Genomic DNA, 17,485 nt, shown 5'->3' on the forward strand with positions numbered 1-17,485 from the left:
GATCCATCTCCCCTCCAGTGATTGCACTCTTCCAGGTGTTCACAACAGTGGTATATTTTTCCTAAGGAAGAACTTTGGAAGGAGACTTTGGTAGGGACACTTCCTGAGAAAGTTAAGAGCTACAAGCCTTGAAAAACTGACTGATCCAATGATTCTCACACTGCACTGTATCACAGCCCCCTTCGGACAACAAATGTTACTACATGATCTCAGGTGGGGTAGGGAGAAGGGCCAGAGCTTGAGCCTCACCACCCAGGGCTGAAGCCCTCAGGCTTTGACTTCAATCCCAGGCAGCAGGGCTCAGAGTTCAGCTTCTGCTCCAAAACCCAGAGAATCTAACGTTGCCTCTGGAAAACCTATTACAATGGAGTCACAACCTACATTTCAGAACAGCTGGTAGGCTATTGGAACAATTATATTATTAGTCCAGCTAGGCAAGATCCATAGAGTAAGATGGGCCTCTCTAAAAGTGGCCTCCTGTGGCCCCTTCATATTGGAAGCCATCACAAGATAGTGAAGCATATGTTTGTTTGGGGATTGCGTTGTGAGGAAAGAACAAATATGAACAGTACTTACTTCCAACTGGAGAGAACCTGGACAATTAACAAAGGCAACCCAAAGTAACAGGCAGTGGAAACAAAGATTGGAGGAAAAAGGCAGCAGGGAAGAGCTGTTAATCTTTTGCAAGGGCCTTAAGCATTGCTCCAGGTCCACAAGATATATGGGAAAGAAGCCCTTCCAGTACAGCTCATGCAGGAATTAGAATCTGTGGAAGTACCTGGATCACTGAGTCCTCTTCTTAACTGGGACATCCCGGCCTCTTCCCCATGAAGCTGCTGCCATAATTTCCCTTAGTATCACAGATGCCTCTGAGTATAACTGAATTGTTGGGATTGGGGAAGAGCTAAAGCAGAACAGCTACCCCTAAGACACATGGTGCTGCCACAGGCAGGCCACTGAAGGCTATGGAGAAACTTATCTGGGTACAGGTTAGGAAGACCAGTGACTAAGACTGAATGCCAGAACAGATAGGCAGAAATGGTCTCCAAGCAAAATAAATGGAAAAACATAGAACTCTCCTGGCTGGCAATGGTGTGGGAGAGATGGGAACAGCAGGAACCTGCTGTAACTGGGATGCAACTTGGCAGGCTCTTATAGCTCAAGGAAAGTATCAGGGGAATGAGGTTGTTTCATGCTATGGAGTAAGTTTCCCACACAGGCAGAAAACATACTAAATCTCAGCAAACTGGAAGCAGGGAATGCTGCAGCATGAAGATGCAAAGATATCTGTGGGAGACAGACTGGTAGAACTATAAAGTTTTGTCTATTACCTATCGTTTGGGAAGCAAGACATCTTCTACTTTTGATATTACCTGGTAACACATTGAACTGGGGAGATTTTAAGCAAGAGGAAGCCAAAAATCATCAAGTGACTAACACATAACCCTGCCTCCTCCAACCGCAAAGCAGAGGGTAGGACCACTTAAGCAATAGGGAAACTGGATAAGGGGAAAAAACAAAATAAATGTTTTCAAATTATATTCTTTGGAAATAGATCACTCTCTGGCAAGTTTTTGAATGGTGTTGCTTGACTCCTAACAATATAATCTGTAAGCAGGATCTGAAAGAATGCTTCCCTTATGGCTAGCAGGGAGGGAGGAGAAATCCTGGGTGTGTCTATGTAAAGACAGTATGTTCCTGCTTTGCTTAGATTTGTTAGATATTCAGCAGTTGGAGTGATATTTTGCTCATTGTAATCAACTCAATTTGTGACTCAACAGCAGCTATGTTTGTATCAAACGCAGGAATAGCAGAAATATTACTATTAATAGTATTACAGTTACCTATGTTTGTAATGTTGTGAGAATATAGAAGAGCAGGACTGTGCTACACTGTTCCAAAGAGAAGGGTTCACAGTAAGCACAAAGAACCTTAGTAAGAGCTCACCTTTCAGAACTCTATGAGGATAAAAAGGGAGAGGGAAGGTTATTCTGGTCAGAAGCCTTCATACCCTTTACTTCCTGGTCTGGTTTGACCTATTCCCCTACCCCTACCCCCACCCCCACCCCCTGGCACACACACTGTTCAAATTAAAAACAACAAAGAGTCCTGTGGCACTTAAGAGAATTACAGATTTATTAGGGCATACACTTTAGTGGATAAAACCCACTTCATCAGGTAACTTGGCGTGGAAGTTACTGAAACAGGAAGAAGGAAGAAGTTGCTTGAGTTAATAAGTTAATCAAGTCAGGGTGGAAGTGGGTCAGTCACAGCATTTGATGTGGAGATGGGAATATCCAGAGAGGGGATGTAATGTGTTAACCAGTTGAGATCCTTATTCAGTGCTAAATTGATAGTGTTGAATTTGCAGATGAATTCCAGTTCGGTGATCTCCCTTTGTCATCAGGTTTTGAAATTCTTTTGTAGAAGGATGGCTAATTTCAAATCCATTACTGGCCAAATTCTCTTCTGGGAAAATGCATTATAGTATTTTGTTTGTTTTGCCTTCATCAGATCATGTCAGTATGACAGATTGGCACCTGATACTGACCTTAATGGATTCTTTATAGAGGCCCCCAGCACTTGGATTTAAAAATGCTGCCAATAATTTATAAGCAGTTAAATGAAAAACAAAAACATGTGTCTTTGTTGTTGTACAGTGTGTGATGTGCTGCCCTACTCCTGCATGCATTGTTTGGTAAGACAAATAACATCTATAGACATGGATTAATAAAAAGCCTGTAATCCTGCAGCTGCCACAAACATTAGAGATGATTATACAGAAACTACAGCATTTATGAGAAAGGTGTTCCACATTCACTGGGCTTCTTATTCAGAAGCCAATGTGTGTGTGGAGGGGGTTAAGTTGCCTACCATGCAATTTCTTTATGCAAATGAAATAAATTCTAACTGCACTGGCACCACTGATTGTTATTGGGTGACAGCAATAGGCTGATTCCCGCCAGCTGATCTAGGCCTCATCTGGGGGTTTGTCCTCCACCCCACAAAAAGGGATGTTTCCAGTTCACAATATTGACACAAAATGAGATTGTAATGTGTAGCTCTTGAAACTTCTTCTGAAGATGCATCTTGTGCTGGCCACTATTGGAGACAGGATATTGGACTATATGTACTACCAGCCTGTTCCAGAATGGCAATTTCTAAGTGATTATATTACTCAAACATTAAAATTCTATTTTGTGACAAGATTCAAAAGAGGTTCTTGGAAGCATTATTTCAACATCAAAGCAATTTACAAAACAAGGTACTTCATCATGCTACTTTGGCTCTGTTTTGAAGTGAATGATGAGGAGGAGGTTACGCTTATTTCAGAAGCAGTGTAAATGTATACACTGGAGCTTTGTGCAACCACACCCCATTGGTAAGCTTTTTGTCAACAGAAGGAAGGTGGCATCCATGACAAGCTTTTCTCATAGTATCCAAAACTCATGCAGTTCCCTGTCTGACATTTTATGCAACTCATTATTGAGCTCAATTGCATGCAAGTGTAAACTCCAACTAAAAAAAGACAAATATGGATTTAGTTCTCGTGAAAGGCCCATTATGGTGGCCCTAGTGAATGAAGCCCTCTGTTTATATACAGGACAGTGGCCAACCAAGCTCCCACACACAAACTGTCCCACCAGCAAGCTTCAGAGCTCACAGAGGTGAGCTTCCTCTAGGGGCAAGAGAGGTATTTTAGTCTCTATTCTTGTTCAGTTCTTGGCAAAGACTGACAATTTCTGCAGCAATATTGAGTTTGTGAATTGGGAGCAAAAACTGAGCCCTACTAAATTAAGATCATAGAGAGTGCCAAACATTGATGAGATGGGAACAACTTTTAATTCCTTTTGAATTGGTCTTGCTTCACATCAGAATCTTACAGGTGACATCTGTATCTCATTAGTGAATGGCTCCCCAGAGTCAGGGAGAAGGGGACTAGCACCTGCCTGGGAATCAGAGAGAAACAGTGCACTGCTGAAACTATGCCTGACCATCCTGAACCATGTGAGAGTCCATAGTGTGCCTAAACACACTTTTTATTCTTGTTTAAAGCTATGGAAAGTAAGAACAACAAAAGTAACCCTCCTTGTACAGAAATGAAAACATAACCTAACAGTTGGAAGGAACCTCCGTGAAGGCATCTGCGTCAAGACTTGTTTCCTGAAACACTCTGCAACTTTTCAAGGGTTTCTGGAAATTTATTGTGACCAGAAGCAGCAGAAGCATCTGGGCTCACACGCCTGCATTACCTCAGCAGATCTGCTCACCCTCGTCCACTGATGCCCCCATCTTTGCCTTTATGAAGCACCCTTCTCAACCTACAATCAAGGCCAGTTTGGGATATCTGCCAATGGAACAGCCATGGTTGCTGTCCAACCCTGGGAATTGAACTGATGATTTAGGCAGATCCAGCTCACATGGAGGATGGGACTCTCTGCAGCCTCCTCACTCCCTCATTGCTCTGCTCAGCCTGCCAATTAAGCTGACCTGGAGCACTGGCTTCTTCCCATTGTTCCTGGGGGACTGTCAAACTCAGTATACTGAGACTTAGCACAGAGAGCAGATCCATGCTAGGAGCAGAGCTGCAGCCACAGTGCCAGAGGGGCCAGAAAAACAGGCCAGGTGCTGAAGCCAGCACAGTAGAGAGTTGAGCTGGGGGTGGAGCATGTGGGAGCCGGGTGCGGTCAACAGCAAGGCAGAGCAGAGGGGACCCGGGTAGAAGCCCAGCACCAGAGGAACTCCGCCAGACAAGAAGCCTTGCAGACCAGTCTGGGGAGAGGCTGACACTGGGGAGCAGGGTTCTGGCACCCAGAGCAAGTGTCTGACGTGAAGCATCCCTGCAGCACAGCCAGGGCCTGAGGAGGAGGCCTGGAACCTACAAGGAACAGACTGTGAGCTGCCCTCACACTCCAGAGACACTGTGTGAGGTCTCCATGCCATAGAGCGGAGTGATGTGTTTTACAGTAACTTTTTCCATTTTTTCCACTTTATACTTTCTTAAATTTATTGTTGTTTAATAAAATTGTATTTGCTTTGAACTGTATGTAATCATCAATGAGTCAGGGAAATGTTCACTGTGAAGAGAGCACCCCTGGAATAGGGGGACCTTAGCCCCTGACCTAGGAGACCACAATAAGGCTAGAGGTCGAGCCTCCAAGAATCCTTGGCCCAGACTTGTTGGGATTATGAGGATTCTGCCACACAGGAAAGTGGGAGCCCTGGAGGTCAGGGAGGCCTCTTGGTAAAGGAAGTGGAAGTGGGGACTCAGATCCTTTCGCTAGCCCATTTCACCGAGGCAGTGTAGAAGCTAGGAAAGTTCCCCTCAATAGTGGGACCATTCCCCTGCTTACAAATGGATCAAATTTTAACCACACCAGAAAAACATGCTAAATCTTCCAAATATGTACCACTGTAAGTATTGACAGTTTCACGCATTCTTCTATAAATAACCTCTCAAATGGAGAACATTAAAAGACAATCTCAATTCTGCTTTCTGAGCTTTTGCTACATTATTTCAATTATCGGTACTGAGAGTTTTGCAAGTAAATTTTAGTGTAGCAAGATAAGAATACACCCCTAAATAGCCAACTATCACAAGAGTAAAGTGCAGTAAAAAGACCAATACATTTTTTACATTAGCCCGTTTCCAAATGATGCATAAATATCAAATCATATTATTTAGAAAACAAATATATCAAGCTGTTAAGAACGGGATGACAATGGAAACTAGAGATTATATATCACTGAATACCATAAACAAATAAACATGCATATTTTGTTTATATGGAGTAAAAGAATTATGTATCCATTGTCAACATTTTTATTTTCCTTTTACTATTCATTTTAATGTCTCCCATTAATCTGGCTGTGGCAATTTTGATTGGTAATATTTGTAATTGCAACTTGTATAAAAAGGGCCTTATACATGAATTCATACTGCATATATCAGGACCGCCTCCATCATTAAGGCAGTCATCCAGGGCAAGCAATTTTTAAGAGCAGCTTAAGAGCAGCTTAATATTCCATAACTGTGTTAATGTAGGCTGATATTAGCCAACACTCTCTAGTTTGCTTAGAGCATAAGAACCCCTTGGGCCTGACTCTGATCTTACACACACTGTTACCGGTATGTCTCAGGAATAACTTAAGTGTTGTCAATGGCATTAGAAAAGTATAAATGCCAGAGAAAGCAAGTTGAGAAGTGAGATCCCCAAGTTAGGAATTCATTATTATTATTTGTATTATTATAATACTTAACATTAGTAATGAACCAGGACCCCATGTTACTAGCAACTGGCCAAACATGTCCCAAACTGTCCCAAAGCCATACAAATAATTTCTCAGATGAATTACAATCCTTTAAACAAATATTCATACTGCAATAAAAAGCTGATAGAAAAGTGGACGTGGTTATCTAAGATTAATAAAATACAAGAGCTAAGTCAACGATTACCTGACTCTGCAATTCACTTTGTTGCTTCAGGCGAAGATTTTCAGGTGTATCTGCCACCGTAGTGAAAGACTGTTTTGGGTAGTGTCTAGGGGAAAAAAATTACAACATCAAGGATGAAATAGCTACACGTTCGTGAAAGTCAAATGCGTCCCAATATTCTTTGCCATTTCATTTCAATTAAGAGTTGGATTTCATAGTTAGCTAGTTTTGAGTTAAAACTAGTTACTGTAACATTTAAAAATTATTGTAAAAATACTTTTGTGTTAGTCATGCATACACAAACAAGTGAGTTACATACAGTACTATAATTAATCTAAATCCTGTATATCCACTGTGGACATTAACTGGACAGAGTGATTTATGCAAAATTTGTTGTGTAGTATAAAATAAACAGATACCGGGCTTAACTATTCTTGCCTATGTGTTGAGGATATTGTTATACTAAATTAACACTATGCTAAAATGCATTAAAATAGAATTGCTTAATGGAAAAAGAAAAGTCTAGTAAATCTTATTTAGAGTAGCAAGGTGTTTGGGATGTGAATCACTCTAGTGCTGAAATCTACAGAATGTAGCAATGTTATACTTACATTCCATATACAGAAAGGTCAAACCTTTTAATGTTAATAGTGTCAGCCTACTTCTGCATGTAAAAAGAAATTACTTCCAATATCAAAAACTGTACTGCAAAAAAAAAATGCAGCACTGAAAGTTACCATGAATCTCTTCTTCAATTTAAAATTTTACATCATTGTAATATATTCTTGTTATTTGCTAGGTAATTTTACAGACACCTTTGACAGTCAAGTCATGCTTTTCACAATTTATGTCTCTCACACAGAATAATTTGTTCGTTTTTCATGATTTTATCACGAGCCTTTTTCTGAATCACCTACAATAAAAAAATCACATGAAAAATGGGAAATAAGAAAACAGGCTAAATCCAGAATTGCTCACAAGGCAGAAGAAACTGATTCTTACAATCTTCTTGCTAAAAGCTTAAGTCTCAATCCAAAAGTAAAGATTCAATTTATGATTATGGTGAAACACCTGAACATTTAGATATCTTATCAGTTTATCATATAGTTTGCCATATTTCCCATTTGGATATCAAATATTTCAGAAGTTTAGTTAAAACATATATAATCCTCATATAGCAATGTTTGCAATATTATTTCCATTGTAAAACAAGGCTACAAATAAACTGTCAGAATACTTAGGCTATCCACTATTTACATTTTGTCATGTACAAATTCAAGGTCTTCTCTAACAGATTCTTTCAGCAACTGGTGCAATCTCCACATCAATGTACAATTTCAGGTAAAAACTGATTCTTTGGCAGAAAATTGTCCCTTTCACAAAATATAATTTTACACACAAAGTCTCTGCTTTTTGTGAAAATATTTCACTTTTCATTTAAAAACTAAACACCTGAAAACTGGAAAGTTTATTTTCAACCAAAAACTGAAAACTTTCAATGCAGGTATGTTGATGCTTTTATTCAGATACCTCATGCCTCCGTTCTCTTCTGTGTGCCATGTTCCCCAACTAGACGATGGCTGCCATAATGTACCATAGTAGTTCAGCAAGAAAGTGGGGAGATGCAGTTCAGCCAGGGAGTTCAGCCCACAGAAAAGAATGGTGGCATGAGGCACCATGGCAACATTTCCAAACTGAAATTTTCTAGTTTTGGCCAATTTTTTTTAGTTTTTGATTTTTCACAGAAAAGATTAAAATTTCTTTGGGGGCAGTGGTATAGCAAGGGGGGAGGGAGGGCAGTTACCACCGGGCACCCCACTAGGCGGGGGTGCCAATTTAGCTGCCTGTGAATAGCCCCTGCAGCACAGCCTGGGCAAGACAGTGAGACCTGGCTTCTTTTTATGCTGACAGCCTCTGTGCGAGTTCGGAGCAACCCCACCATAGTGACCCTGAATTCAGGGGGTGGAAGGGTGGCAGCTGGAATTCAAGGCTGACCCTGACTTCTGCTTCTCCCAGTCCAGCTGGAGACTGGGGTCCGGCTGCAGGCCAGGAAGACCCTGAAGCTACGAAACCCCCCAAGAGCTGCAGGGGCAGTTGCAGATGAGGTCCAACCCCTAGAGCTAGGCCTCTCCACTCATTGGAGGGGAGTAGATAGAAACCGGAGCCAGCTCCTGAAGTCCCTTACCCCATGAGGATCCGCCACAAGAGCTGTGTCACACACACCACTGGCCAGCCCCAGTAAGCTACCCCCTCCCTCTAGCACCCTGCCGTGAGTCCTTCACCTTCCACCACCATCCTTGAACTCCTGCACCCTCACCCCATCCCTGACTCCGTCCCCAAACTCAACCCCCTGCATGACTCAACTCCACCCATGCCCCTCCAAACACCAACTCCCCTGTCCCGAACCCACCGGCTGACAGCAAAACCCCCAGCCCTGAGCCCCCCTTCATGTTCCAACCCTCTGCTTAAGTACACAAACAATGCCGGGGACATTGCTCAGCACTCTACAGAGACTGGCTCCCACTCTGGCTATGCAGCAGTGGCTGCTCGCAACGGAATGCCACCCGGGACCCGCACAGCAGTTTTAACCCCGGTCCTTTGCAGCCCAGCCTCATCAGCCTCTTCTGGAAGCCCCCAGTCCTGAACTTCCCATGAGCCACCATTGTGCTGCCAGGCTTGGCACAGACACACCGGATGCACACAGCACGCTGGCCCTGCACAGAGCTCAAGCAATTCTCCAGCCTCGGTCGCCCCCATAGGCACAATTCATTGTCACCCCAGACCGCCAGGCCGCCCTCGCCTTGCGGGCTGCGAGCTCCCACTTCACAAATTCTGCACTTTGGTCAGACAGGAGCAGCATGGAGAGTCCAAGCCAAACCTTGTTTGCATGTTCCCCTACAAGCGCAGATTGGAATGTGTGAAGTCCCACAGATAGTAACACATTATTGGGGGGGTGGGCGCAAATTTTGCCTTTGTCCTCAGGCGCATAATACCTTCGGTCGCTTCTACTATGGGGGGGACCTATTTTCCAACTAAATCTAGTATTCTCTATTGTATTCTTAGAAGAGGATGGGCTTTGTGGTTTTAATACAGATATGCCCAACTTTGATGCTGCTTCGGTCCTGTGGAGAAAAAGGTGGCTCAGGATCCAGAAAACTGCAGAGCCTGAAGATAGCGCCAGCTGCACACAGCCAGTTGATATAAAAGTTTGCTTGCTCCCAGTCAGTGTTGGAACAGACACAGGAAAAAGGTGGAACTTGCAGAAAAGTCATATTCACAAATTAGTTCTATGGATTAACTTTAAACTGCCGCGTGTAGCCGCAGGCAGTTCGTTCAGACTAAGGGGGATTTAAAAATGGCGGCCGGACGGGGACATGCAAATAAAGCCCGGGATATTTAAATCCCGGGCTTCATTTGCAACCCCGATTTCCTGATTTGCCTACCTAGCTCGAATTAACAAACTAATGTAGGCATACCCTTGGTTATACCATTCAAACTATTCCAGCTGTAAAATGGAGTAAATCATTTCAGCTATCCTTTACCTCATTCTTTCTCTGTTCTTCATAGCTGCTTTGTTGATGGAAAGAGAAAGGTTCTCCATTGATATATACTGGAGCAGGTAACAGTATTTGATGAAACCAGAAAGGATGGCCTTGGTTTTAATCCAGCAGAGTCTAACAAAGATGACTAGGAAATTTCATTCTGACTTAAGGCTTTCCCATTTTTTAAGTCCATGAAGCCTTCAAAAATTCACATAGGTAAAAAAAAGTTAGGGGTCACAGAAATGCATCTGTTCTGATACCATACAGCTTTTGTCTCTGGAGATCTATCACTAAGTAGCTCTGAATACATATACAGTTTGCTATTTATATGCAAATTTGGCAAATAAAGTGAGTTTGGCCCATGGTATGGATGTTTGGCCTAATTTATTTTTAACCTGGGGACATGTGGGGTTAGAAAGTGTTTGGTGTTCTTTTAATATGATGTTTCCAAAATTAAATGTACTATACTGTACAGTTCAGAAGATAAGAATGTGCATTACAACCAGCCACATATACTATATATTCTTTATTACATGTAGGTCAAAAGAAGTGGTTGTACCCATGAAAGCTCATGATTTCATCTATAGGTTTTATAAGTCTTTAAGATGCTGCTAGACTATTCATTGTGTTTTAAGTTTTTGTAGGTGAAATAGTTTGCCCCATAAATTGGTATCCAAAAATCACTAATTACTTTAAAAACGTTAGTGCTGAATTTTAAATATAAGGCAAAGGTACCTAAGACCCATAACAAACATTTTATAAAATGTTTGTATTATAAACCAAGAATTTATTTTTTTATAAAAAATTAGAGTAAAAAATAAAGCATACTTACTTCCCCCTTCGGATGTGATAAAACTGTTTACATTAAAAATGACATTTAACTGAATATCACACTAACCAATGTATTACTCATTGTGATTTAAAGTTTTCAGTTTATAAAAAATGAGATCATTTATCAAAATTAATTACCAGCAGTGTTCTCGAATGAATTATTTTATCTGCTGCAGCTGATTTGTGAAACCACCCACATAGTATATCAAAACAAAGAGATGCATTTTAGTTGTAGCTCCTCTAGTTTATGGAAATTCCTGCCTCAAGCCATTTAATGTGGATGGTGCTAAATGTAAATATTATCTTAACCATTTGTTTTTAATTTAATGTTATAAAATAGCTTCATGTTTATTAAAAATATCATTATGTAAGATAGTGTCCTATAAATCCTTCTAGGTTCATTAGTGGCATTAACTATTGTATAATTTATCTTATAACTATTCTAGCTATAAAATGAATACCTGTTAAATGAAAGGAGGTGTTAAGCTAGTCACATTTTGTATCTTAAATATTTGATTAAGAACCTACAGTATTTCAATAAATCATACTACATAAAGATGCAGGGATGGATGCAAGAAGATTTTAATTCACAAACCAGCAGAGATATCATAGTAACTGAGATCTCTGCTGCTGTGCTTCCCTTTTATTTGGGATCTTGTGGCCATGAGAAAAGCAGGGAATTGTTAAGGGATTGATGTCATGACAGTAAGTTAATAGCAATGTTCAAAGGATTTTGTTTTGTTTTGTTTTGTTTTAAGTCTTTGTTAGAACTGAATTTAAGCAATATGTCTGATCAAGCTAATGCTATTAGAGCTAATCCTGAATAAGTGGTGCCAGAACAAATCTAAATTCATGACATGGCATTTCTGCACTGTGTTACCGCACTGCTAGTTTCAGCTTCACAGCTTGATTGGTTAATAAAGCCTCAACTGAACACCTTTTTAATATAGGGAGCACTTCTATCTTTTTTGTGAGATTAAAATAATAACTGCAAAGCCTTCAAAGATTCAGGGTATCATATGAAAGTTCACATACTTTTCCAGCTATTAGCCTCATGTTCAGTCTACAAGACCAGCATGAACATGCCCCGAAAACATGCTTACTCAGATTTTCAGCAGCACTTCCACTTTCAGAGAGCACCAAAAGTAATGAAAGAACTTAGGCTATTTAAACACTTCCCAGTTTTGACAGGAAACAGAACACGTAGCCGTGCACAAAAAATAGAAAGTAGTTGGGCGAAAAGTGATCAAGATTCAACTTTCCACAGCTTCATAACAAGATTAGATTCAAAGTTAGGAATGAAGGGTCAAGTCTGTTTATAAACTGGTTTGCCCCTATCCAATTATCTTTCTGTATAGCTTCAGATGTAGACATATAAAACCTCATATAAAATAGGCAAATCATCCAACATTTCCTGGTTTTCATCCTAAAAACCTAATTTCACACCTTGCAGATTTTTTTTAAGACTATGATTTTCAGAGGCACCTCAAGGAGTTAGGTATCCAATTGCCACTGAATGTCAATGGAATCTAGGATGCTTAACTCTTGCAAGCACCACTGAAAATTTCAGCAAAACAACAGATGCTCTAATGAGATCTTGTATTACTAAAATTCATTGTTTTACAAAATACCCTAATCCCATTTACTAACCTGTTATGAAGTATCAATCATTTTAAAATAAACTGCAGTTGAAAATTGCCAATTAAAAAAGTCAATTTTTTACCTTTACCTCTACCCTTGCTTTTATATTTTGCTTTGTTCAATTTATTTGCTAATCCAGAATTTCAGTAATTCTCAGTGGGATGCCCAGATATTGATGCAAATTAGCAAATATTCGACTCTCTATCTAATCCGGGAGAGTACAGTCTTGTCTGCTGAGATGGTACATACCAGAAGGGTATGGGGTGGAAAGCTTTTATCTTGCTGTGGATCAGACATGGAACTTGTCAGCAGAAATCTTCTCACTTTGAAGTTCTAGCTCAGCTGTGCTCTCTGCTGTGAGACTAGTTGGAATTTCTCTGCTCTTTGAACTTTCCTGTCAGGGTGCACTCGACTGCAGAGATTGACTGAAGGTTTTTCAAGAAAGAAGAATCTTGGTAGCAAGGTCTTGCTGCAGGAAAACTGGAGCAACAAGGTGATAATGAAAGATTTTGATCTTGCTTCAATTTAACGACTCATCCACAGTGGATTCTGAAGGTAGGGTTGTGATTGGCTATAGGATTTGAGTATAGGTAGCTACTCTATTTATATGAAGAATAGATTCCCTTGCAGCAATTGGTTTATTTTGAAAGCTAGTGTGTTTTTTCTCCTTCTTCTAATGTTTTGATGATTGGCTTTTGGAGATACTTAATTTGTGCCTCCGTACTTCTTATTTGAAGTGAAACAGATGGTAGTTCCAGTTTGCCACCTAAATATTGGAAGAATGCCAAGAAAATCCAAAGAGAGAAAGGGCTGAGTTGCTTTTGCTAGGATGTAGCCAGTAATAAAATCCATGAAATAATATTATGGAGCAAAAATTTGAGGCCTTTACTACACAAATAGGTGAGGTGGAGGGTAATATTTGAGCTAACAATAAAAACTGAATAGCCAATGCTATTCTGTGAAGTTTCATAGCAGAGGTATTAAAGATGTTTCTGCTACTCTTACTGGATAAAATTCCATATAGCGTAACATCTGTCCTGGATAGGGATGTTATGTAGCAATTAATTAGCTAGTCGAGTAGTCGGAATTTCCATCAACTATTCGACTAGTCAATAAGCACTTCCACATTCCACCTTTGAAATGTGCATTTCAAAGTTGGAACACCGCATGGAGCCCAGGGCCAGTAGGAAGTACCGCTGACTCCGGGCTCCACGCAGGCACTTCCACTTTGGAATGCACAAGAGCCCCCACTGGGTCTCTTCTACATTTCAATGGCAGAATCCTGAAGTGCTTTTATCGACTAGTCGAGTAGTCAACTAATTGACTCAGAGTCCCGCGATGGCCCCAGGCTTCATGCTGTGCTTCCTCTTTGAAATGCACAAGAGCCCCCGTTGGGAACTCTTGAATATTTCAAAGCTGGCATGCTGCGTGGAGCCCGGGGTCAGCTGGGGAGACCCCCAACTGATCCCAGGCTCCACGCGGCACTGCCGCTTTGAAATGCCACAAGGGACCCGGGGTCAGCTGGGGAGTCCACAGCTGATCCCAGGCTCCTCCCAGCATTTCAAAGGGGCAGTGCCACACGGAGCCCAGGGTTAGGTGGGGAGATCCCAGATGATCCTGGGATCCATGCAGTGCTGCCTCTTTGAAATGCTGCGAGGAACCTGACACCGGGCTGCCTGCAGCAGCCAAAGCAGCAGCACCCCACAGAGTAGCTGACCCCAGTCTCTGTGAGGCGCTGTCGCTTTTAAGTACCTCTCTCTTCCCTCCCCCCTTGCTGCCTCTATCTGATAGAAGCAGCATGGGGGGGAGCGACTAGTTGACTATCCGATAAGCACTTGCTTATCGGCTAGTTGACTAGTCAACTAGTCCTTTACATCCCTAATCCTGAATGGAAACAGGCTAGAGACATCTTACTTTTGGTACTGCTTTTCTTAATCATAACATACAGCAAATGGAAAATTACAGATATAATAAGTAATAAAATGTAATAGTTGTTAGCATTAGAGGGAGTTATGAAGAAAGAAAAAGGATATGAGAGATCTACTTGAGCTTGTTTTAGAAGTAAAAATGATATCATCCTTGTATATTTCAAATCATATGTTAGCCCAAAGCATTAAGATTCCTGAAGCTCAAATACTAATGAAGGGTCAGAGAAGAAGATTAGGGCTAATATTGTTTCTTTCTACTGGGAGACAATGAGGAATACTGAAGATAATGAGGAAAAAGGAACAAACCGTCTATTTCCAGGGTCGGCAACCTATGGCTCATGAACCAAATATGGCTCACTAGGGTGCTAGATATGGTTTTTTGGCAGCTTGAGCTCAGCCCCCACCTTCGTCCCCCTGCAGTAAGGAGCCCGCGCTGGCAATCCAGCCTCCCAGTCTCCACACAAGATGGGAGCACCAGCGCCAGCTTCCTGCACGAGGAGGGGGCAGAAAATCCCTGAGCATCTCCACAGGATCCAGCTTGCCAGGAAGAAGCAGGAGCCAAAAGCAGCTGCATGCTACTGCTCCCTTCCCCCTCCCCCAACCAGAGGAACAGCAGTGTGCCGATGCACTTCCTGGAGGCTTTTCCCACTCTTCCCATTGGAGCAGCAAGGAAAGCCTTGGTGCCTGGGAGCAGCACGCTGTTGAAAAACAAATAGGTGCCCCCCCAACCCCTCATGTCCAGACCCTGCACTCCCCCAACCCCTTCACATACACCCTCCCCTGCCGAGACCCTCCATCCCCACCCTGCTGCTGCATCCTCCCCACTGAACAGACACCCTACCCCCAGCCTGCTTCTGTGTCCTCTCCAACTCCCTCTTCCCTGGCCAGACACCTACACCCAGCCTGCTTCTGTATCCTCACCCCAATCAGACACCCTACTCCCTAGCCTGCTTCTGCACCCTCCCCTGCTCCAGATCCCTCGCTCCTTGCCAGACACCTACCTCTAGCCGGCTCCCCGACTCTCCCTTGCTCCTGACCCCTTCCCACGGCCTGACACCCTACTCCCAGCCTGCTCCTGGCACCCTACCTACCATCCAGAGCTCGTACCCTCACTCCCTCCTGTACCCCACCTTCTGCCCAGATCCTGCACCCCCATTTCCTTCCCATACCCTGGCAGCTGCCATGAACACTTAAGCTCTCATTTTTGGCCCCATCCCAGAGCCATGGCGGGCCTACAAAATCCACTAACCCTGGGAGAGTTAGTCTGGCCAGAAGCCTTGAACCTCAATCCTCCCTACCCCTTCCCCCACCATGAGGCCACATCAGAGAGGGTTGGGGGGGTTGGAGGTTTTGGGGGGGGTTGTTTTGTTTTGTTTTTTCTATAAAAAAAAACGGATTTTTCTATAAAAGTAACCAAAAAAGGTTCCCCACTCCTGCCATAAATAAAGACAATGTTGAAAACTTTTGTGTTGGACATCATATTTTACTTTATTTAAAAATGAAGCCTGGCCAACAAGCCCCCAGTTGGGGCCCAGCCCCCATCTGGCCACAGTGTCAAAACTCCTGCACCCTCCACACATCCTAACCCTGTGCCCTGAGCCCAACATACACCCCAACCCAGAATCCCGCATCCCTACTTACGCAGCCTTCTAACATAAGATTGACAGAAGACAGCCTGAATGCGTGCATGAAGCTGGATAGGACCTTTTATGATGTAAACATCAAAGAATTGTGAGAAAAGATGCAGCAGCAGAAGTCTCATTAAATAAAAATTCTGTGAGTATGTTTCATTTATGCTATTATTAATCATCATGTCAATTATCAATAATATTAAGGTGGATATTTTCTGTCACGCAAATGGGCATTGTTATATGGCTCTTTGTTGACCACTTGTTCTGAATTTTGACGTCGTTTTGCTCTTTGGTTTGAAAAGGTTGCTGACCCCTGGTCTACTTGAACATAAGCGTCACAACTTGAGACAACAGAAGCAGGGTATTCTGAACCTGGAATTCTCTCATACTGGGTCATCAATTGAGTTCACAGTAATCAGCTAATCTATAGATTATTTTGGAAAGGATCTGTGAAGATGAATAAGGACGTGCCACAGAACATTATGCGTTCTCCATTTGTTGCCAAGGAAACTTCATCTGCAGATTCATCTGCTGGAGTTTATATAAACAGTTAAACTAAGGTCTGCAAGCATGCTATTCACAGGCTTCTCTAGGAAGCGAGCTGAGAAACTGAGCAGCCTTAGTTATCACAAGTATGTAGGAAAAAACAAAGGCTAAGGTACAAAATAAAATTAAACTAGCTAGAGATATAAAGGGTAACAAGAAAACATCCTAGGAATAAATTACAAAAAAGACAACGACCAAGGACAGTGTAGGCCTGCTAGTCAATGAGGAGAGAAAACAACAAAAAATGTGGAAATGGGAATTTTTTGTTTCTATTTCCACCAAAAATAAACAGGGATTTGATGTCTAACCTAGTGAGTATGAGTGGGAATGAGGTAGGATCAGAGTCTAAAATAGTGAAAGAACAACTAAAAATTACTTAGACAAGTTAGATGTCTTCAAGGTGCCACGGCCTGATAAAATACATCCTAGAATACTCAAGAAGCAGACTGAGAAGATATCTGAGAGTATGTCTACACTACAGCATTAATTCAAACTAACTTAATTTGAATTAGTTAATTTGAAATAAGCTAATTCGAATTAGTGCATCTAGACCTAAAAAATAATTCAAATTAGCGTTTTGCTAATTCGAAATAGCATTACCACATTGAGTAGACCATGAACCGAAATTAAGGCTAGCCGGAACCAGTGCCAGCAGGGCATCAGGTTAGGACTTAGAGTGTGGAGTTGCTGCCCCAGGCTAGCCGAGGGCTGTGCTTAAAGGTACCCGACCCCACCCCAGACAGACAGTTCTCAGGGTTCCCCGCTTACTTGTCTAACTCGACAAAGGACAGCAAAGCAGTCCTGTCTTGGAGTGCCCTGAGTGCCCACACTCGGCACATAACAGCACTGGGCCATCAGCCCGGCTGCACTTGCCGCAGGCTGCCATCCGGGGGGGTTAATTGGGTGGCTGTCAGGATCCAGGAGGCCCTG

At 42.2% G+C, this 17,485-nt stretch overlaps 1 protein-coding gene across 2 annotated transcripts in view; it reads right to left on the bottom strand.

Annotated features, from left to right (window-relative positions):
* The window catches only part of NEBL (nebulette), a 418,429-nt gene that overhangs the window by 264,454 nt on the left and 136,490 nt on the right, over positions 1-17,485 (bottom strand). For both annotated transcript variants that reach the window (XM_089776726.1, XM_075922494.2), the window contains exon 3: positions 6,458-6,542. In XM_089776726.1, the coding sequence (XP_089632852.1) occupies positions 6,458-6,542 (85 nt within the window). The remainder of the gene's footprint in view (positions 1-6,457; positions 6,543-17,485) is intronic.

Source organism: Pelodiscus sinensis, chromosome 2, assembly GCF_052426305.1.
Source record: "Pelodiscus sinensis isolate ZL-2025 chromosome 2, ASM5242630v1, whole genome shotgun sequence".
NCBI lineage: Eukaryota > Metazoa > Chordata > Testudines > Trionychidae > Pelodiscus > Pelodiscus sinensis.